Source organism: Mastomys coucha, unplaced genomic scaffold (genome assembly GCF_008632895.1).
Source record: "Mastomys coucha isolate ucsf_1 unplaced genomic scaffold, UCSF_Mcou_1 pScaffold9, whole genome shotgun sequence".
In the NCBI taxonomy this organism is placed as follows: Eukaryota; Metazoa; Chordata; class Mammalia; order Rodentia; family Muridae; genus Mastomys; species Mastomys coucha.
The window spans coordinates 41,328,450-41,350,834 of NW_022196915.1; the positions used below are offsets into that span (position 1 = coordinate 41,328,450).

The following is a 22,385-nucleotide window of genomic DNA, read 5'->3' on the forward strand; positions in this document are numbered from 1 at the left end:
TTTTTTTTTCCTCCTGAGACATGGTTTCTCTGTGTAGCCCTGGCTGTCCTGAAACTCACTCTGTAGACCAGGCTGGCCTTGAACTCAGAAATCCGCCTGCCTCTGCCTCCCAAGTGCTGGGATTAAAGACATGCGCTGCCACTGCCCAGCTGTGAGTAGGGTGTTTTGGGGTGAATGTATGTCATTGGCTGGGCTTGAGTTGCTGGAAATGCTTCATTTGCATGAAGAAAAACTTCCAGGTGCCTGGTGGACATACCCTTATAGGGAGAGAGGAAGTTTAACCTGTAATTTGGCCACCGGGCTACATGACTACCTCAAGAGTGGCAAAGGTAAGGGTCGGTAAGGCCTACATGTACTGGGACAAGCAGCCCGGAGCAGGGAGGAAGCAGTCCTACTCCTGCCTGTCTCAGGATGAGATTTCCCGGTTTGGACACATCTTGACCTCACTCTTGCTCTGGACTGGCTTCCTCAGTTACATGGCTTTCCAGCCCCACAACATGACTCAGTCATTAAGAGTGCTCACAGCTCTTGCAGAGGACCAAAGTTCAGTTCCCAGTACCCACACGTAGTGGCAGCTCACACCTACTTGTAATTCCAGCTCCAGGGAATCCAATACCTTCTTCTGGCCTCCAGGGGTACCCATACACATGTAAACACAGACACATACCTATGAATAAAAAAGAAAATTAAAAAAATGGAGATTGCTGGAGATCAGATACTGAACTGAGGGTCTTATGTATGCTAAGCAAATGCTACCCCACTGGTTCCATCCCTAACTCTAAAAGAATTTTTTTGATATACCAAAATTCATTGATCTTTTATTTCCTTTAGATTTTTATATGAATATATCCTCTTTTCCTAGGTCATAATTATGTATCATTTTCAGATATATTTCTGAACAATTTTAAAATTTGTTCTGACAAGCCGGGCAGTGGTGGCCATGCCTTTAATCCCAGCACTTGGAAGACAGAGGCAGGCGGATCTCTGAGTTCGAGGCCAGCCTGGTCTACAGAGTGAGTTCCAGGACAGCCAGGGCTACAAAGAGAAACCCTGTCTCGAAAAAACAAAACAAAACAAAACAAAAATTTGTTCAGACAAACAATGTAAGAAGTATTTTTAAAATTAGCCTTTGATCCCAGCACGTGGGAGGCAGAGGCAGGTGGATTTCTACCCTGATCTACCAAATGAAATAGAATAGTCTAGGATAGTCAGGACCATGTTGAAAGACCCTATTTTTATTTTGTTTTGGGTTTTTTTTGTTTGTTTGTTTGTTTGTTTTGAGACAGAGTTTCTCTGTGTAGCCCTGGCTGTCCTGGAACTCACTCTGTAGACCAGGCTGGCCTCGAATTCAGAAATCCACCTGCCTCTGTCTTCCAAGTGCTGGGATTAAAGGCGTGGCCACCACTACCAGGCTTCTGTCTGTTTATTGTTATGTTTCTAAAATTACATGTTTCTAAAATTTTACAGGTGTTCTATATTTTAACATTTAAATGAAGCTTGTTTCCCTACACACAGATAGTAAAAGGTTTTCCCCCTAGGATATTCTTGTTTGGTTGATTGTTTTCTTCGTTTTTTTTGTTTTGCTTTGTTTTGTTTTTTGTTTTTTTCTTTTGAATTTTAGAGACAGGGTTTTGCTATAGCCCAGGATATTCTGGAACTTACCAAGCTGACCTAAAAACCAAGTTGACCTAAACACAAAAGAAACACTGACAACCAGTGCAGCCGAAATGTTTATTCTCTTTCCTTTTTATCAATTTTTTTCTTCTCTTTCCATCTCCCTTTGTCCCCTTTTACTTTTCTTTCTGGGATAGGGCCTTGAGTGTCCCAGGTTGTAATTAGGTATGTGGCTGAGGGTAATGCTGAGCCCTACCATCTTCCTGCTGTACCCTCCCAAGCATGCCACCAGGAGGCTGGGTTCTTTTAGTCAAAAAAAAAAAAGCTAACTTTTTTTTTTCTGGGGGGAGATCTGTTTGTTGTGAGTTTACAGCCAATCATCAGCCTCTATCCACATAACTCCTTAGTTTTTCTATTTCTAATTTATACTGTACTTTCAAAGCATCCATTATTTTCACCTCATTTTAGACTATGTCAAAGCATCTATGGTTTTGTGACACCATTTTCTTTTGTTTTGGGGGTCGTTTGTTGGAACATTAATAGGCTCCTTTCCTCCTCTCGGCTTCCACAGTAACCAGGGGCTGCTTCGATGACCTCCTGGGTGGTCAGGCCACCTTAGCACCCACACGTCGAGGGACCCGGCCTGGCTGCTTCAGCGGCTGCGCAGGAGGATCCATGCCCGCCCCGCCCACACCGTCCCGCCCCGCCCACGCCGCCCCGCCCACACTGCCTGCTAGTTCAGTCTGGCGTGCGCAGCTTCGCACCTGGTGGCCGTGGCGTGGCGTGCGGGTGGAGGCTGGTTGCCTTCCCGCCGTTTCCTGTGCCTCGTGAGAGAACCGGATGGTCTGAGAGTCTGAGAGCCGAAGCGTTGGATCCCGGGTGCCAAGCTGGTAGGCACACGAGCTAGAAAGAGTCGAGTGGAGGCCGCGCGCGGGCTGGCGGCCTCTTCCTCAGCCAGTCAGGGCCGCTTACCACTCGAGTGTAACCGCGACTGGAAACCCCCCCGCCTGGTGCTGTGCGGACGGCTTATTTAGATATTTGTTCGTTCATTCATTCATTCATTCATTGACAGGTTCTCACTACATACCCCTGACTGCCCTGGAACTCGCTGTGTAGACCAGGCTGGCCTCCAACTCACAGGGAATCTGCCTGCATCTGCCCTCCAAGTGACAGGATTAACGCCCCGGGCCACCTCACCCTACCGGTTAGTAAATTAAAGAACATTTTATATGTATTTGTGTAGTTGGGTGTGGAGCATGTGAATAGTAACCAGGTGATGGCTCGCTTGCCATGGTGCACATGTGGAAGGCGAGGGGCAGCCTGTGGGAGTCTGTTCTACTTGTGGATCCCAGACTTAACAGAAAGCACCGTTGTCTCTCTTAACCAGTGAGCCGTCTCCAGCTCCATCGATCATAACCCTTAAATGGCAGATTTTTATTTTATTTCTTGACACAGGGTCTTACTATTTAACTCTGGCTGGGTTTAGACTTACAGTGGTCCACCTGCTTCTGTTTCCCAAGTTCTTGGACTGAAGTTGTGTGCCACTTCACTGGCTAAGTGGCAGAATTTTTTAAGATGGGGTTGCAAAGTAACCCTCATTCACTTTGTAAGCCTCTGTATAAACTGGCACTCTAAAAATGAATTGTTGAGAGAAAAGGATTATAGTAGGGAAGAAGTAATTTGTTTTAACAGTTTAAATATTAACTTATATTAAGAAATTATTATATTTGTAGATATGTTCTTTATAAATGTAGATAAATTATGTTAATTAATAAATATTAACTAGCATATTCATACCCAACATATTTTGTTGTTTTTTTAGAGCCCAATGCTGTTTTCAAATGTCAGTTTCTTCATTTAAAAAACTCCTATAGCCTGGTGTGCCAAGCAAATTCCAGAACAGCCAGGGCTACACAGAGAAATCCTACACAGAGAAACCCTGTCTGGAAAAAAAAAACAAATAAACAACTCCCACAAAGTGGGCCAACGAGATGGCCCAGTGGGTAAAAGTAGTTGCCATTTATGTAGAGCTCACGATTCCCAGAATCAACATGGTGGAAGGAGAGAAACAACTCCCAAAAGTTTCCTATGACCTCTACACTTGCCTTTGGCACATGTGTGCCCCACCCATGACCTCTACACTTGCCTTTGGCACATGTGTGCCCCACCAATGACCTCTACACTTGCCTTTGGCACATGTGCCCTACCCATGACCTCTATACTTGTCTTTGGCACATGTTTGCCCCACCCAAGGAATAAACTTTTTTTTTTCAAACCCCACAAAATCACTTTTGTTTGGACATATATTTAAATTATGTAAAGATTACTGTTGTTAGAAAAAACAAAATAAAATCATACCATATGATTACCATCTGAACAGAAGGACTGTTTAATGTAGGAACATGTATTTTCTACAGAATCAGAACTGGATTCTGATTCCAGAATTACCAATAAAGATGGAATTTTGGACAAGTTGGTTAGTTGTGGTTATAAGCATGTATATCATGTGTCTGTGTGTGGGAGGGGCAGGAATGAGCCTGGTCATGACTTGAAATACCTTCTAGATCTGTGACTGGGTTTCTGTGGAGTCGAAGGTGTAGGTTAGCTGAGACTATTATCACCCAACTATTTCCCTTATATAAGATGTGTCCAGGTGTGTAATGTGTGGTCTGTCTGATCCATCACTGTCTGTTGGCTCCTTTCTCTGCCCTATCAATAGAGACATGGCTGGCCTGGGGCTCAGTGGTGGCACACTTGTTTAGTGTTCATGAAGTTCTAGTTTGAGCCATAGCACCTAACAAATATGGCTTTTTTTTTTTCATTTTTTTAAAGGTTGTTTTTTCTAGTTATAAATTGGAATATGAGTTAATCTACAAAATTTAGAAAACAAAAAGAAGTTACAGTAAAAGCAAACACATAAATATAGATACTTAACTATACCACTGTAAGAGGGGAAAAGCCTTATTTCTGACTTCCTATGACTTTTCTACAATTTCTACACACACACACACACACACACACACACACACACGCTCTATGGCATATAGTGAAGGTAGTTTGGTGACTTTTTTCTCATATATATGTCCCTACAGACAAATGTAATGCCCACAAATTTGTTCGCATGCCCAGTAAACTGTGGAATGTTAAGCAGTGTTACTGTAATAGCTATAATTATGTTATGCTCCACATTATTCTCATCCTTTCTCTCTCTCTGCTCCAGAATGGATTGGTTTCATTGCAACCAGTGTTTCCGAAAAGATGGAGCCCATTTCTTTGTAACCAGCTGTGGCCATATTTTCTGTAAAAAGTGTATGACTCTGGGTGAGTGACTTCTTTTCAGATTTATCCCAAAATGCTTAACTTAGATATAATGAATAGCCATTTCTCTTTGTGATGCAGAATAAATGTCATTTAGTAGGCATCAGTGACAATATGGATTCTGTATGTAGCTGTTCATTTTGGAAATTAAAGGAATCCATTAATAAAAGAATGGAATTAACTGATTTAGCAATAGTGTTACTCTTCAGTGTTTTGAGTTGTGTCAGAAAAAGTCATAATGGATGAAAAATGATGTTGATACCTTGGAGTTTAATAAGCAATTTCTTTCCTTATTTGGCAGTGCTAAGTGTAGAACTAGGGCTTTGCACCTGCTAGGTAAGTGCCCTACCAGGGGCTTACATTCTAAGCCCCCATAAAATTAAGCAAATAAGTTACAATGTTTATTTTTAATAAACAGGGTTGTTTTTTTTTTCCAGACAGGGTTTCTCTGTGTAGCCCTGGCTGTCCTGGAACTCATTCTGTAAACCAGGCTGGCCTTGAACTCAGAAATCTGCCTGCCTCTGCCTCCCAAGTGCTGGGATTAAAGGTGTGTACCACCACTGCCTAGCCAAAAAACAGATTTTTAAAAATAGTTTTTGCTTTTTCTGTTGTTTTTGAGGCAGGGTCTTACTATATAGCTTTAACTGTCCTTGAACTTACAGTCTTCCTGAACCAGCCTCCCCAATGCTGGGATTTCAGCTGCATACCACCAAACCCAGCCTCTAGCATAGTCTTCACCACAGTCCTTGGTAGTCATTACTGGCAGCACTATTTTGTAAATGAGGAAATTATGTGAGAGAATAAATGATTGCCAACTTCTTACAACTATCAAGTTTTAGAAAGAAAACTTGAAGGCCAGGTGGAGCATGGCAACAAATGCCTTTAGTCATAACACTGGAGAGGCAAAGTCAAGCAGATCTCTCAGTTCCTGGCCAGCCAGAGTTACAAAGTGAGACCCTGTCTCAAGGAGGGGTTAAGTTTAAGGTTTTATTTTGGTATGAGCATTGGGAAATGAACCCAGAACCTCTAGGATGCTAGACAAATACTCTGAGCTACCCCTAATCACTATTTTTTTTTATTAATGTGAAAATTCTTAGGGCTGGGTGAGCTGACATGGTGGTTATGACTATAGCTACTAGGGAGGCGCAGTCAAGAGGGCTGGTTACAGGAACAGAGGTGTTTGAAGGCCAGGGTGGGCAACATACAGATTCTGTCTGAGAACAAGTGTAACAATTATCCAAATTATCCTCTAAATTATCCAAATTCCAGAAAAAGGTGTTTCCCCTACTTAGGACAGGATGCTTTGATTAAGGAAAACATCATAGAAGACATTCTGCTGCAGTAGGGTTTTGAACAATAAACTGGGGTTTGCCAAGTTTGGCAAAGATCATTTTAATTTACAACTGGGGGCTGCACAGATGGCTCCATGACAGGAGCACTTGCTGCTCTTGCAGAGGATGCATGGTTGGTTCCCAGTACCCACATGGTGCCTCATAACCATCTGTAACTCTACTTCTGGGAGCTCTGATGCCCCCTTCTGGCTTCCACAGGCACTAGACACACACCAAATATGGTGTATATACTTACATATAGGCAAATACTCATGTATATAAAATAAAAACACATCTTTTAAAACGGTTTAGAACAGTAGCATGTGTAATAACATGGCATCATTAAATTACAGTGCAGATGCTTATGCAGAGTTGAGATAGAGTAGAGAAAGGTAAAAATAGTGAGAGATGAAGCTAGAGGTGGGCAGTAGCAAAATGGTAGACATGTCTGTTCTCCAGGGGGAGGTCCTGAACTGTTACCCTGTTGGTTCTGGAAAGCTGTAGAAGGTTGTTTTTCTTTTAAATAGAATATTTTTCACTTGCTGGATCATATCAAGATCAATATATAGGGCAGACTGGGATAGAAGCTTTATTCCCCAAGGAAAGAACTGTTATATTGTGGAGAGCCGCAGCTGCTACCCTAAATATGGTGCCTGGCCTCCGGCCAGAGCAGAGAGCATCGCAATAAACAAGTCCTTATTTGGAGCATCGCAATAAACAAGTCCTTATTTGGAAAAGTTGAGTGCCTCCAGTTTGTGATGCAAGCTGGCATGATTTCCCACAGCCTATTATGCTTCGCCTTGTAGCCGATGCTGATTGGGACCAGGGAAAGTATTTAACCCACGAGTTCTGGGGGCTGGTAAAAAGAGAGGAATGAATGAATGATTCTGTAGTACAAGGTTCCTGAATAAACTGCTTGGAGAAGAGTTCATGGTCGCCTCCTTATTTCCACTGGTCTGTGAGGCGGCAACATTATATTAAATAGTATCTGGAGAAGTTTTCCTCCTGTATGAGTCTCACGACCCTTTTGAGTTATCTGCTTATGCAATGAGACTGTTCACTATGGTTATAGCAGCCCACTTTGGAGTGATTGTCTCTGTAAAGCATAAAGCCATATAATGCTTTTTCCTGATGTGGCATTTATCTTTTCTTTTTTCATGGATGAACCTAGGGTCTTATGCATGCTAAACAAGTTTCTGTCACTGAGCCTCATCCATAGCCCTGTGACATTTATCATCACCACCGCTAATACTGCATTTTATAAGGAAAGTTTAGGAAGTTTTTGCTTCTTCCAGATTGCATGAGTTGAAGAATAAGAGTAGGAGAGCTTCTCGATCTAAGAATACTAGCAAAGTGACAACATAGTAGGATAACTGGGTAGCCAGCCTCTTACAGTACCCAGTGTGTGCCTGCTGTCAGGAAGAGGAGAGATGGTTCAGTAGTTAAAAACACTAGCTGTTTTTCTAAAGAATCCAGGTTCAATTCTGAGCACCCATATGGTGGCTCACTACTGTTCCATAACTCAAGTTCCAGGGAATCTGACACCTTCTTCTGGTTTCCTTAGGCATCGAATATGTAAACAGTACACAGGCATACACAAAGGCAAAACATTCATAAATTTTTTTTTTTTTTTGGTTTTCCGAAAAAGGGTTTCTCTGTGTAGCCCTGGCTGTCTTGGAACTCACTCTGTAGACCAGGCTGGCCTCGAACTCTAGAAATCCACCTGCCTCTGCCTCCCAAGTGCTGGGATTAAAGGCGTGAGCCACCACTGCCCTGCAAAATAAATATTTTTTTAAAAAGTCACCTGAAGTGAAAATCACTCTTGTATTTGTCTGAGAATGCTTACAAATGTATTCCTATACTTCTGTTGGCACAGTAGAAACTACCAGTAAATACCAATAGTCCTAGTGTTCAAGAGGCTGAGATAGGAGGGTTGCTACAAGATTCAGGCTAGTCTAGGCTACATTTATGAAACCTTGTCTCTAAAATGAATGAAAGAAAACAGAGAGATAAACAGGGCGCAAGCCCTCATGCTTCAGCACATTTGTTTGGAAATGCTGATTTAGAGAACAGAGATTAAGGTAAAATATTTTTATAGCACAGTGATACTCTAAATTTAGTTAAGAATTTCTTTTTCTCTTTCTAGCCTACTTGACAGTTACTATATGCTTTAGGAAAATCTTACCTCCTGCTCTTAAGAACAAATATTTTTTTCTTTTTCTCCCAGAAAAATGTGCTGTTTGTGGAAGTCCTTGCAAGCATCTGGCTCTTTCTGATAATGTAAGTTTTTACCTTTGTCATAAACTGCCTCCAGTCCCTGGCCTGTAGGAAGTATGTAACACAGGTAATGCGCGTCTCAAAACAAGAAGCAGCAAATTTAAAAACAGCAGTTGTCGAAAGGTATTTATTTAGTTCTAGTGTCAGTAGTTTCCTTGATTTTGCTGTGGATCTTCTCACATGTGTCTTCCTCTCCTCATAGCTAAAGCCTCAAGAGAAGAAGTTCTTCAAAAGCCCTGTAGAGACAGCTTTGCAGTGCTTTAGCCACATCTCTCAGGTATGAGAGAAAAGGGAGAAAAGCGCTTACTCCTGTAAGCTCAAGGGCACCTTGGGTCACTAGTGAGTACAGCTGGGTACATAAAACCTCTATCTCCAAGAAAAGGGTGAGGGGATGCCACCCCCCCCCCATCTCTTTTGAGATAGGGTTTCTTTGTGTTAGCCCTGGCTGTCCTGGAACTTGCTCTGGAACTCAGAAAACCATCTTCTTCTGCCTCTGCCTGGATTACAGGTTTGTGCCACCACCACTACCACCAAGCAGGGAGTTTCTCCTTAAAAGGTCTTTGTACACAGTGGAGAGAAACTGCTCTCTTTGCTTTCTTGCCTGATACAAATCTCTACCAGCTTTTTGCTGACCCAGAATCTATGGTATGTAGTCAAAACTGCAATTTAATTGAATCTTTCTTTGTAGTTCCTACTTCTAGTAACCAGTTCTTGTGACTCAACAGTGCTCTAAGGAACCTTATCATCTTTCTCTGCAGACAGAGGCATTTTCTTAAAAATTGCATGTCCAGTCCTACAAAGAATGGATTTGGTAATTTAACTTGTGACCTTTTTCTTATAGACCTACATCCATGGACATGTATCTTATTCTTTGTTTTTTAGTAACCTTTACAATAATATTCAACTTTTTTTTTGATATTAACAACCAGTTGCTTGAATGTTAGAATATTTGTCTTTCTTGATGTCTTGTATGTTGGCAAATGATTGACATGATCCTGGGAGTTGAATATGGCAAAAAGCAACGAAAGGGTACTCTCATTATTTGAGAGAGTTCCCAAGTTGTAAAGACTTTGATTTTCAAGTTTTCACTCTCTAGTTCTCTTCTGAGATGATTTTTAGTATTATGGGATACCTCTTTTGAACAACTCTTCAGACTTTCAAACTAGAGAGATGGCTCAGTGGGTAGGGGCACTTGCTGCCAAGCTGACAGCCTGAGTTTAATCCCTGGAGCCATAGGATGGAAGGAGAGAACTGCCTCATGTAAGTTGTTCTCTTACCTCGATGTGCATGCATGTGTGTGTGGGCACACAAGAGAAATATCTAATTTTGAAAGATTTTATCACTTCATTTTGTCGTTACTGTGTTGGTTATTAGACTCTGGGCAAGTGTTCTACCACTGTGCCAAATCCCCAACTATTGCCTTTTTTCTAATTTGCTTGTTGTCCTCAAAGGGAGCCTTTCCTCCATCCCCCTCTTCAAACTCTCTGTGTGCTATGTATGTGTGCGTTAGGGAAAGGACCATTGCATACCACGGCAAAAATGTAGGACGACTTGCAGGAGTTGGTTCTCCTTTTTTTTCTAGCACTTGGATGCTATGGATTAAATTCCTGTCATCCGGTTTGGTGACTGTGACTTTTCCTGAACCATCTCTCTGGCCCAAGGAAAGGCCTCTTGTATGCTATAATTCACTGTCTAGCTAAGGATGACCCTATATTTCTGATCCTTTTTCCTCTACTTGCATGCTGAGAATACAGGAATGTCCTGCCACTCTAGGTTTATATGTGCTGGGAATAGAACCCATGGTCTTACACATACTGGGCGTGCACTTAACCACCCGATCTCCAGCTCCAGCATGTTAGTTTATTGTTTTTTGTTTTTGTTTTGAGAAAGAATCTCACTTTGTAGGCTAGGCTAACCTTAAATGCTCAATCCTCTTGCCTCTATCTCCTGAATGCTATACAAGACATTTAGTACAAGGCATGTACTGAAAACCATACTTAGCTTCAATATTCTTTTCTTTATTCTTTTGTGTGGTATATTGCTGGGAGTTGAATGCAGAGTCCCACACATACCAGACAAGCTGTCTACAGTATCAGTTGTTGTTGGTTTTTTTTTTTTGGTATTTTTGAGACAGGGTTTCTCTGTACAGCTCTGGCTGTCCTGGAACTCACTCTGTAGACCAGGCTGGCCTCGAACTCAGAAATCCACCTGCCTCTGCCTCCCAAGTGCTGGGATTAAAGGCGTGCGCCACCACCGCCTGGCTCAGTTGTTCTTCTTAAGAAAGCATTTTTTTTTTTTTTTTGAGACAGGCCTCATTATAGCCCAGGATGGCTTTGAACTTCCTAGATAGCCAAGGATGATCTTGAACTTGTGATTGTTCTTCCTCCATTTCCCAAGAATTGGGAACACAGGCAAGTCCCATCATAACCAGCTTAAGTATGCCTTTTCTAAACATAAAAGTTGTCAGTGTTTCCCCAGCCTCCAGTCTTAGCTCTGGAAATACAGTAAGCAAAATTAAAGCTTTGGCTGTTGCTCTCTTAGTCACTTGGATGAGCTATTATGTTGAGAAATATTCAGTGTTTTAAGTAGATAAAATCCAGCTGAGACCCAAGGAGAAATGTAAAAGAGGTCACTTGAACAAGAGAAAGAGCGGACCTTTGGTAAATATTTAACCCTGTGGTTAGTTAATGATCAGTAAAGAAATTATATATAGTCTGCATCTTAACCTGCCTAATCACGGGACCAGTTATACATGGTCAAATAATCAAGGTAAAATAAATAGAAAGGTTCAGTTAATCATCACTTTAGTGATGGGTCAGTGTGGTTAAGTCAGCAATCTGAAAAGATATTTTCCTAATCTGTGAAGTTGAATCTGTGAAGTTAACTGATGTGGTACCTACCCTAAACTGTGTCATTCAAGCTTCTGCTTAAAGTTTCCTTCCTCAGAAGGCTCTTCCCTGGCATGTTAGAAGCTGCTCCAGCAGCTACTTTGTAGCTTGTTTTTATCACAACTCCTTTCTGTTGTCTTGTGTGCTTACTTACCTCTGAATCCTGTACTGAAGCACAGCTCTGTGAGGACAGAGATTTGGTCAATTTAGTCTGTTCTCCTCGAATAGTTTCTAATACTAAATAAACACCCAAAATATTGCCCTAAAATGAGTGAATGGACTGTTGCTCTAAATGTCCATTTCTGTTCTCTATAATGACTCAACAAGAACATTTTTTGTGCTCTGTTCTAGTTCTTGATAAAGCTTCCTGTTTTGAATTCTTGACTCCACTCTAAACTTTCCATGGGAATTGAAGAGCTTGTAAGAACTAGCTAGTTTTCTTATCCCCTAAATCATAGACCCCCATCTTTGCTCAAAAGTAGACACCTTTCTAATGCAAGCAGTAGTGTTCTTCTCTAGTAAAGCCTTCCATGATTTCTGTAGCAGAAGTTTGTCTTGTTTCTTTTACCCTATATTGCTTTTAACTCTGCAAAATACTTAACTCTAAAATTATTTATTTGTTCACATATCTGATTTATCTGTTTTTCTCACTTTTTAAAGGCAGATGCATCTTTGTAGCACTTAAGGTCTAACTAGATGTCTGATCTAAATTATGTTCATAAGAAACGCTTTGTAGAGTTGGGCCATGATGGCGCTTGCCTTTAATCCCAGCACTTGGGAGGCAGATTTCTGAGTACGAGGCCAGCCTGGTCTACAGAGTGAGTTCCAGGACAGCCAGGGCTATACAGAGAAACCCTGTCTCGGGGAAGAAAAAAAAAGAAACACTTTGTAGAGCTAGGTATGATGGCAAAAAAACATTTAATCCCAGCACTAGGAAGCAGAGGTAGGGGGACCTCTGTGAATTTGAGGTCAGCCTGGTCTACATAGCAAATTCCAAGACAGCCAGGACTACATAGAGAGATCCTGTCTCAACAAACAAACAAACAAACAAAACAAAACAAAAATAGAAGTGTTAGTAAATGACAGAAAGGAAGGACAGTTAAGAGGAATGTTATTTAAGGTAAAGTCAGAGAAATAAGTACTTGTAGATCCTGACAAGAAACTTAATTTTAACTTGCACTATTGGAATGTTTTTTAATGAGAAAATGATGTTATATGATACAAAGTTTTAAAAGAGAATGTAGCTGTTGATTGACTAGGCCATAAATAGGTTAAGAGTACAGGTAGGGAGACAAGTCAGGAGAGAAAAATCTAAGCAGACTTCTTGCCCTGAATCTTTGGTGGCAGCAGGAAGGGGAAAAGGCATGAAGGTTATAGCTCAATAGCAGAGGCCTTTCCCAGCAGGTACAAAGGCCTGGGTTGATTCTCAAGACAGACAGACAGACAGGCGCACACACACACACACACACACACACACACACACAAGAAGGTCATTACTTGTGTTTTGTTTTGTATTCTGAAAGCTCAAGGGCAATTTTATTAATGTTTAAGAAAAAACATAGTACAGGTTAGGTGAAAATACCAGCAGCTGGCAGGAGATGTAGAGAAAAAGTAAGGCCTTTTGAGTAAGACATTAGAAATAGCCTATTTTTAAGGGGTAGGGACTAGAGAGATGGCTCAGTGATTAAAAACACTTGTTCTTGCAAGATCTGTGTTCAGTCTCAAAACCCACATGGTGGTTCACTGCCATCCGTAACTCTAGTTCCAGGGATCAGACCCACTTTTTGACCTCCACAGGCATAAACATAGTACACGTACATTCAGGGAAAATACTTATACACAACCAATAAATAAACAAGCAAACAAATGAGAAGGACTGCAGAGATGACTTGTGATTAAGAGCTGCTCTTCTGGAGGTCTTGAGTTCAATTCTCAGCACCTATCTAGTGGCTCACAACCATTTATAATGGGATCCGATGCCCCCTTCTGGCATTCAGGTGCACATACAGATAGAGCACTCATACATAAAATACATTATTAAATAACTCTTTAGGAAAGCATTTCCAGGAATGGAAGTAGAACTAGCATAAGGGAGCTAAGTAAATGAGCCCAAAAGCTTGTTTGTGGGTTTGCTTGTTTGGGGGATGTATGTGTGTATGTATGTGTGTATTGTTTTGTTTTGAGACAGGGTCTCTCTACATAGCCATGGCTGTCCTAGAACTCAATATGTAAGGCAGGCTGGCTTCCAACTCACAGAGATCCACCTACCATTGCCTCTAAAGGTGTGCAATGCCACACTTGGCATGACTTATTTTCTAAAGAGTGAGGAAGTAATGTTGCTGGTGCAAAGCAAGAAAAGGTTTTACCTTGTTTTGATTGTATCCTCAAAAATCTACAACCATTTTTACCTGGTTGATTTTTCTCCTGCATCTGCCAGTTTCCCAGAAATCCAGGTGGAAAGGTCAGGAAGGCTGAGCTCATTCTGGAGCTCAGAGCATAGAAAAGAAAATCCTTTTTAAAGCTTAGAGAGGAGAGCAATGTGGGGTAGGGTATACACCTTTCTGAATGTTAGAATACCAGAGCCATGTATCCATCCATGTACAATCCCCTATGCTCATCCTCAACACATACACACACACACACAAAAAAATAAGTCTTGGGAATAAATAAGGTCATGTAAGTAAAGTCCCTTCAATGTCAAGCAATTAGATGGAAAAGAGAAATTAGGAAAACTGCAGGCAGAAGTTAAAAACAAAAATATGTGGTGTTCCAGAAGTCAAGGGAAGGAAGAAAAGTGTTTCCAAAGGTAGATCTAGTCAGCTGAGTCAAATACTGTTGAGAGATGAAGTCAAAATCATATGAGTAAAATTCAGAGTTGGCTGGCCTTAGCAGTGTGAAGATTATTGTCATCTGCCACAGAGTCTTAATACTATCTTGGACCTTACTGCTGGGTAATTATCTCTCGTCTGTTTTACCTCCTGAACTCTTAACAGCCTTCTGTGATCTGGTTTCTAACTGTTGCATTAAAACTGCACTTGCTAAGAGTATCAATGTCCTCATCAAAATCAATAGGTAATTTTCGTTTCTATTATAAACGATCCCTTTGCCATATCTGAAGTCTTATTTCTCTACTTAGATATATTCTTTGGCTATCTTAACCAACTTGTACTGTTTCCTTTGGGGCTTCATCTTCATTTGTACATCTCTTAAATAGCTATATTTCTCTGTTATCTTTCCTGCTTAAACCCCTTGTTTTTTAAAAAAGATTTATTTGTATGAGTACACTGTAGCTGTACAGATGGCCATGAGCCATCATATGTGTGGCTGCTGTTGAACTCAGGACCTCTGCCGCCCTGCTCACTCCGGCGTAATTTACTAATTTACTGCAGCTGTCTTCAGAAGCACCAGAAGAGGGCGTCTGATCTCATTATGGGTGGTTGTGAGCCACCATGTGGTTGCTGGGATCCCAACTCAAGACCTTCGGAAGAGCAGTCAGTGCTCTTATCTGCTGAGTCATCTCACCAGCCCCCATTACCCCATTTTTTAATTGGGTTATTTGGTTTGTTGGTGTTTTATTTCTTGACTTCCTTATATATTTTAGATATTAGTCCTCTGTTAGCTGGACTGGTTGTCGAACATCTTTTCCCATTCTGTAGGCTGCTGTTTTGTCCTTTTGCCTTACAAAGGCTTTTCAGTTTCATGAAGTCCCATTTATTGTCAGTCTTAGTGTCCATGCTATTAGTGTTCTGTTCAGGAAGCTGTCTCCTGTGCCAATGCATTCAAGGTTCTTTCCCACTTTCTCTTCAAACAGGTTCAGTATGTCTGATTTTATGTTGACGTTTTTAATCCACTTGGACTTGAGTTTTATACAGGGTGATAGATGTGGATCTGTTTGTGTTCTTCTACATGCTGACATCCAGTTAGACCAGGCTGTCTGCTGAAGATGCTTTCTTTTCCATTGTATATTTCTGGCTTCCTTATCAAAAAATTAGGCATCCGTCAGTGTGTAGGTTTATGTCTGGGACTTTGATTTGATTGCATTGATAAGTTTTTCTCTTTTTATGCTAATGCCATGCGGGTTTTATTATTATTATTATTATTATTACTTAAGCTTCACAGTATAGTTTAAGATCAGAGATTGTGATAATTCTGAATGTTCTTTCATTGTATGAGATTGTTTTGGCTATCCTGAGTTTTTCTTTTTCCATAGGAAGTTGAGTATTCTTGCAACAGACCTATCTTTCTAGCACCTTCTAACTTGTTCAGAAACTCAGGAATGCCCCAAACCTTCTTGTTCAATTAGTTTATGAATATTTCACTGGGTATGACTGACTAAATAATTGACCATTGGTGATTGAACTTATCCTCTTAGCCTTTATCCCTTCCACAGATATTCAGAGAAAGGAGAAGGATTAGGTCTGAAAGTTCTAACCCTCTAATCAGTACTGGTTTCACAAGCAACCAACTCCCATCTCATCAAGAATCACGTCAGTAACATAGAATCAAGATGGTTGAAAGGGGCTGTGAATAACTAGATTCTGCACTCACTGAGGACAGTGCCATGAATTTTAGGAACTGTGTTTGTGTCACACTGCATTCTTCAGAAAATCAACTTAATGTCAATACAAAACATAACTCGCATCTTAAAGGCAATATTAAAACACAGTTTACTCTAGAGATACATATGAGTGGCCACAGTCTGGCAGCATGGGTTCAGATTGCCCTGAGGGGGAAGTTTCATGTGGAAATGGTTGCATAAAATTTTATAAATTTTAGGACAAAGTCATAAAGCCAGACACTTACTGATATGTTGATTAAAAACACAGATAGATGAGTTACAGCAAAGCAAGAAAAATTCTGCTGTTGGTCACATGCTTTCTCACAGCCTTCTTAGCTTTGAAATTGATGGTAGATAATAGTCTGCAAGGATACATTTCAAAAGGTTTTAGTAGTCACAAGGATAGTATCAGGTCAGACATAAAAGTGGGCAATAAAAACAGCACAAGATATTTTGGTTCTGGTCTGCAACATTTTTTAAAGTCTCTTTTAAATAACTTTTGTTTTGTTTTGTTTTTTGAGACGGGATTTCTTTATGAAAGAAAAGAAATTCCTGGCTTTTCTGGAACACTAGTAGTCCATGCTAGCTTCAAACCAATAGAGTTCTACCTTATGGTAAGAGAAAGGGAGGAAAGGGAAGCCAGGGTCCCCATATTCTTTTTTTTAAGAAGATTTATTCATTTATTTTATGTATGTGAGTACACTGTAGCTGTACAGATGGTTGTGAGCCTTCATGTGATTGTTGGGAATTGAATTTTTTTGACCTCTGCTTGCTCTATTCGGCCCCGCTTTCTCAGTCCCTGCTTACTCCAACCCATTATTATTATACATAAGTACACTGTAGCTGACTTTGGATGCACCAGAAGAGGGTGTCCAATCTCATTATGGGTGGTTGTGAGCCACCATGTAGTTGCTGGGATTTGAACTCAGGACCCTCAGAAGAGCAGTCAGTGCTCTTACCCACTGAACCATCTCACCAGCCCTCCCCATATTCTTTTACGGACTTACCTTTAGTAAACCTTTTTCTAGTAGGCTTCACTAGAATTTTGCCACCTCCCAATAATGCCACAGACTGATGACGAAATCTTCAACACGTGAACTCTTGAAGCATATTTAGGATCCAAACCATGTCAGGACTTCTATGTTAAAAACAGTGACAAAGCCAAGCAGTAGTGGCACACGCCTTTAGTCCCAGCACTTGAGAGGTAGAGGCAGGCGGATTTTTGAGTTTGAGGCCAGCCTGGTCTACAGAGTGAGTTCCAGGACAGCCAGGGCTATACAGAGAAACTCTGTCTCGAGAAACCAAAACCAAAAAGCAAAACAACAACAACAAAAAAAACAGTGACAAAGACAAAATACATACTTTGTCATACTGTACAACAGTCCCTAGTCAATCAGTAGTTTTGAAGGGCTTTGGTGATAGCTGTTATTAAGAGAGCATGCATTACTCTTCCAGAAGACCTACATCTGCTTCCTGGCACCCATGTAATTCTAGCTCTTCTTTTGGCTTCCATGATCCCCACAGAAACCCCTCTTCATGCCCAGAAATACAAGTAAAAGGGGTTTTGTTGTTGTTGTTTTTATACCCCTAGGAGTATTCAAAGGAGATAGACAAATAGTCCCTACCTCTCAGCTGCAGCCCCAGCACTTTTTTTTTTTTTTTTTTTTTTTTTTTTTTTTTTTTGGTTTTTCGAGACAGGGTTTCTCTGTGTAGCACTGGCTGTCCTGGAACTCACTCTGTAGACCAGGCTGGCCTCAAACTCAGAAATCTGCCTGCCTCTGCCTCCCAAGTGCTGGGATTAAAGGCATGTGCCATTAAATTTTGCTTTGAGGCAATATCTCATTAAGAATTTAGGCACTCTTCAAGCTTGTGATTCTCTTGCCTCAACCTCCTGAATACCTGAGATTATGAGTATGCATCATCCATCATGCCTAGCTTTAAAATTTTGTTATAGGTAACTTCAAATATATTAAACCAGAGAAAATATGATATGTATAATGTAATGAATTTCCATTACTAATCATCTTGTTTTACCAATTGTAAGCTGATAGCCAGATTTTCCTATCTTTTACAGTCTCAACTAGATTATTAAAAATCAGGCATTTTATCATGTTAAATGTAAATATTTCATGTGTGTCACTTAAGTTGAGAATTCTTTTCTTAATTATTTCCCAATATTGTCGAATAATTACATAGTATTCATATTTCCTCAGTTATCTCATGATGGGGGGGGTTGTTGTTTTGTTTTTGTTTTATTTTCTGAGACATGGTTTCCATGACTGTCATGGAATTCACTGTGTAGACCAGACTGGCCTTGAACTCACAGAGATCTGCCTGCCTCTACCTCAATTAAAGCACGATCAAAGGTGTGCACCACCATGCCTGCTTTCCTGATTGTTCTTAGAGTTTGTTTGAGTAACGTTTCAATAAAGTGTGTATATTTCAGTTGGCTGTTATTTCTCAAGTATCTTTTTAACTATAAGTTTTATGTCATTTCTTTTTATTATTAAAGAATAAAATGGTCTTTTACCTTACTGTTCATAACATGGATTTTGTTTACTGCATTCCTGGGATTATTCACTGTGCTCCTTGGGCCTGTTTCTTATAAATTGGCAGGTAAAGCTTGCTAACCTTCATTGAATATGGAGGAGGTGAGACAAAGCAACTTCAGTGGTATTGCATTTCACAAGAAGTGCATGTCACTCTTCTGTCATTTGTATGATGTTACCATGATGAACTTTGCACATATTTGTTAGTCCCTCACATGTTTCAAAGTATTGATATGCTAAATCTGTCATTTCCTTTGCAGTTTTTTTTCTAGTTGAAGTACTTCTGAAATCAAATTTTGTTTAGTTAGCCTAGTAACTCTGAAATATAGTTTATAAGACCTGGAACTGTAAAGATGGCTCAGTGGGCAAAGGCAGTTACCACCAAGCATGAGGACCTGAATTCAATCCTTGGGACCCACATAATGGGAGGAGAGAACCAACCTCCATACACAGTCCATGGCACACACAAATAAATGAATGTAGTTGTAAAACTGGAAAAATGGCTAGGTGGTTAAGAGCACTTGCTGCTCTTCTAGAAGACCTGGGTTCAATTCTGTAACCTTAAAATAACTCTCTAAAACTTATCAACTCGGGCTGGTGAGATGGCTCAGCAGGGAAGAACACCAACTGCTCTTCGGAAGGTCATGAGTTCAAATCCCAGCAACCACATGGTGGCTCACAACCACCCATAATGAGATCTGACGCCCTCGTCTGGTGCGTCTGAAGACAGTTACAGTGTACTTACATATAATAAATAAATAAATCTTAAAAAAAACCCTTATTTTACAACTCTATTACAAGTACTCAAAACATTAAAAACTGCTTGAGACAAATAGTTAACCAGATAAAAACACATCCTTAGAAATTAGAATTAGGGAATTGGGGATGGTTCAATCAGTAAAGTACCTGCTGCTGCACAGGCATATGGACCTGAGCCTGCATCCCTAGCACCCATATAAAAAGTCAGGTGGTTAGCACTGGGCAAAGTAGGGTGAAGGACAGAGAGAGATGGATACCCAGAGCCCATAGGCCAGCTATGTTAGTGGAAATGGTAAAGTCAAGTTTGGTGAAGGCAGTTGAAGAAGACACCTACCATTAGCCACTGGCCTCCCCAAGCATACACACATATGTTTGTACACTCTGTAACTGTAGCATAGATCAAGTTCTTCTGTTTGTTCCTTTGGCCATAGCATTTTATCACAGCAACAGAAAAGTATCTAATACAATTGGTAAGCATAGACTACTACAACCTTGGGAACAATAAGCCCCAAAACCTTTCCTTCTCATAGATAATTTCGATTACCTTGTCGATGTGGACAGAAGCTGATGGACAGTTCTTTCCAGGTGTCTTTCCTTTACTCTCTCCAGCCTTTTGATAAACCTAACTCAGAACTGAAGTTTTACAGTGTTCTCCTCAATAAATAAAAGTTATGTTCTAGTTGGGCATTGTGGTGCCTTTATACCTTTAATACCAGCTCTGGAGAGGCAGAGACAGGTCGATCTCTGTAGGTTAAAGGCCAGCTAAGTCTATAGCAAGTTCCAGGATAGTCAGGGATATATAAGTCCTAGTCTCAAACCAAAAAGAGGTATTTTCTATATGTTAAATAAAATTTATAGATAAAATATATAGGAGATTATTGGATTAGATTGAGCCGCTGCTGTAGGCCCAGCAGACCAAACCAAATAGACCTGTTCATGCAGAAGGTCCATGCCACCAAGTCCAAACTAAGTTGTTTATTTGACTGCCTATTAAGGGTGGAGAGGGAGAAGAGGGGGAATAGCCAACTTTAAACATGCCAGTTTTATTCATAATGATAAAGAGATCCTTTCTGTTTTTATTTTTATAAGAAATTTACTTTAAAATTACTAATTTGAAGATGGCATGGTAGTATATGCTTATGACTCTGGGACTTGGAAGGGTGAAGAAATAGATCATGAGTTTGAGGTCAGCTGGGCTACATAGAATAATTTTGAAATTATTTTAAAAATTGATTTAAAAATTATTAATCTACGTTTTTGCTGCTGTTTTCTTCTGCCTCTAATGCCAACTCTGCTTAGTGAATCAAGATCCACCTGTTTTATAGAGAGATAATGCCTAATTTAAGAATCATAAACAATACAGTCCTCTTTAGCCACAAGGAATACCATGATCCCCAGTGGATTCATGAAACAACAGATAGTTCTAAAATTTATATGTGCTATAGTTTTTCTCTGTACACATAAACCTATAGTAAATTAGGCACAAACCAATATCATTTTGGGAAGAAGGAACTCAATTGAGAAAGTGTCCTCACCAGATTGGCCTGTGGTACATTTTCTTGATTGATGATGGATATGGGAGAACACAGTTGACTGTGAGTGGGCCACCCCTAGGGTGGTGCCCTGGGTTAAAGTTGAAAGAATGCAGGCTAAGCAAACCATTCAGAACAAGGCATTAAGCAGCACTCCTCCTTGGCCTCTGTATCAGTTCCTGCCTCCAGGTTCCTGCCTGGCAGTCAGCCTTTGATGATGAACTGTGATATGGAAATGGAAGCTAAGTTACTTACTTCCCCAGGCTGCTTTTGGCCATAGTGTTTCATCACAGCAAAAGAAACCCTAAGATAACATGGGTATATTTGCTCTTAGCAAAATCTTAACAACTTCCACACATTTTTCCCCTCTCCCTTTAGTTGAGAACTTGTACCTTTTCACTTAAAGGAAGCACTTCATGGCTTCTTGATGGTGTTTTCAAATCACCAGCCTCACTTTATGTACAGTAAGGGTTACTTAAACACGAGCACTACAAGGATTGATCTAAAAATACTTTAAACCACACCGCACCCTGCATAACTGAAATCCCAGAAAAGTGAAGTGTAGTTGGTGTTTGTTATGTTATGGGTTCTTCTTTTTGTCTACTCTTTATCCTCTGTATCCCCATTTCACCACTTTCACTAGATAGGAGAGAAAGAATAGAGGAGAGAGAGAGAGAGGGAGAGTCCCTGAATTTAATTTCTTTTGTTTCTTCTTTGAGCATGTAATAACAAACTGCAACCAATCTCCCTCAATGACCAATAACCACCTACCTCACCTCTCAGGGCCCCAGCCTTTCCATACCTGTTGTTTTTAAAACAATACCAAACATTGCATTTTACCAAATGAAGACTCAGGAGTCAGGCGCTGTGGTGAAAGCCTGCTAGCTCAGAAAGGCAGACAAAGCACCCAGCTGACCTTCCTCCTCATCTGATGTCTCAGAAAGAAAAAACCCAAACCAAACCAAACTAAAACAGTTCTCCTTCTCCATACTGTCTTTAAAACCCAACTGAATGTCCCTCCTGTTTCCATTGCATCTCTCCATCTTTCTGACTTCCTCTCATTCTGTTTTTTTTTTTCTTGTTTTACTTCCTGTCAACTGGTTGCTTGCTCCATCTCTTGACCTATGGTTGATTTTATTTAATCATTTTTACAGTAAACAGAAAGCTCTTGTATTAAAGGTATTTGCTTGGACTGAGCTACACCATTACTAGAAACAGATTTTTCCAGTACACACTCTCACAGTGTAATCAAATATCCAGTAACACTTGAATTAAAGGTATGTGCTGGGGCTGAGCCACACCACAACTAGAGACAGGGTTTCCCAGTATAAAATCTCAGGGTTCACCATGTGATCATATATCCTGCATCATATATCCTCTGAAAAGTTCCCAGAATTTCAAACATCACACAATTGCAAAAACTATCTTCAGCTGGCAAAACCACATGTCTGTTAGAGCACCAGGCAAACCATAGCCAGCTGCTTCATATGTCCAAAGCATTCCCACATCCCTACACCGGGATCAAAAACAGAAGTATATTCTTACCAAAGCATTCCCAC

General features: G+C 40.5%; 1 protein-coding gene across 8 annotated transcripts in view; it reads left to right on the top strand.

The window, feature by feature from the left end:
* Nucleotides 1-2,330: 2,330 nt before the first annotated feature.
* Nucleotides 2,331-22,385, top strand: part of Rnf212b (ring finger protein 212B) — a 42,904-nt gene continuing 22,849 nt past the window's right edge. For 2 of the 8 annotated variants that reach the window (XM_031362194.1, XM_031362200.1), the window contains exons 1-4: nucleotides 2,331-2,504; nucleotides 4,835-4,935; nucleotides 8,491-8,543; nucleotides 8,743-8,817. In XM_031362194.1, the coding sequence (XP_031218054.1) occupies nucleotides 4,836-4,935; nucleotides 8,491-8,543; nucleotides 8,743-8,817 (228 nt within the window). In that variant the 5' untranslated portion in view covers nucleotides 2,331-2,504; nucleotide 4,835. Of the gene's footprint in view, nucleotides 2,505-2,566; nucleotides 2,819-3,993; nucleotides 4,268-4,834; nucleotides 4,936-8,490; nucleotides 8,544-8,742; nucleotides 8,818-22,385 lie in introns of those variants that run through there. The other 6 variants (XM_031362199.1, XM_031362201.1, XM_031362192.1 and 3 more) reach the window with 5 other exon arrangements.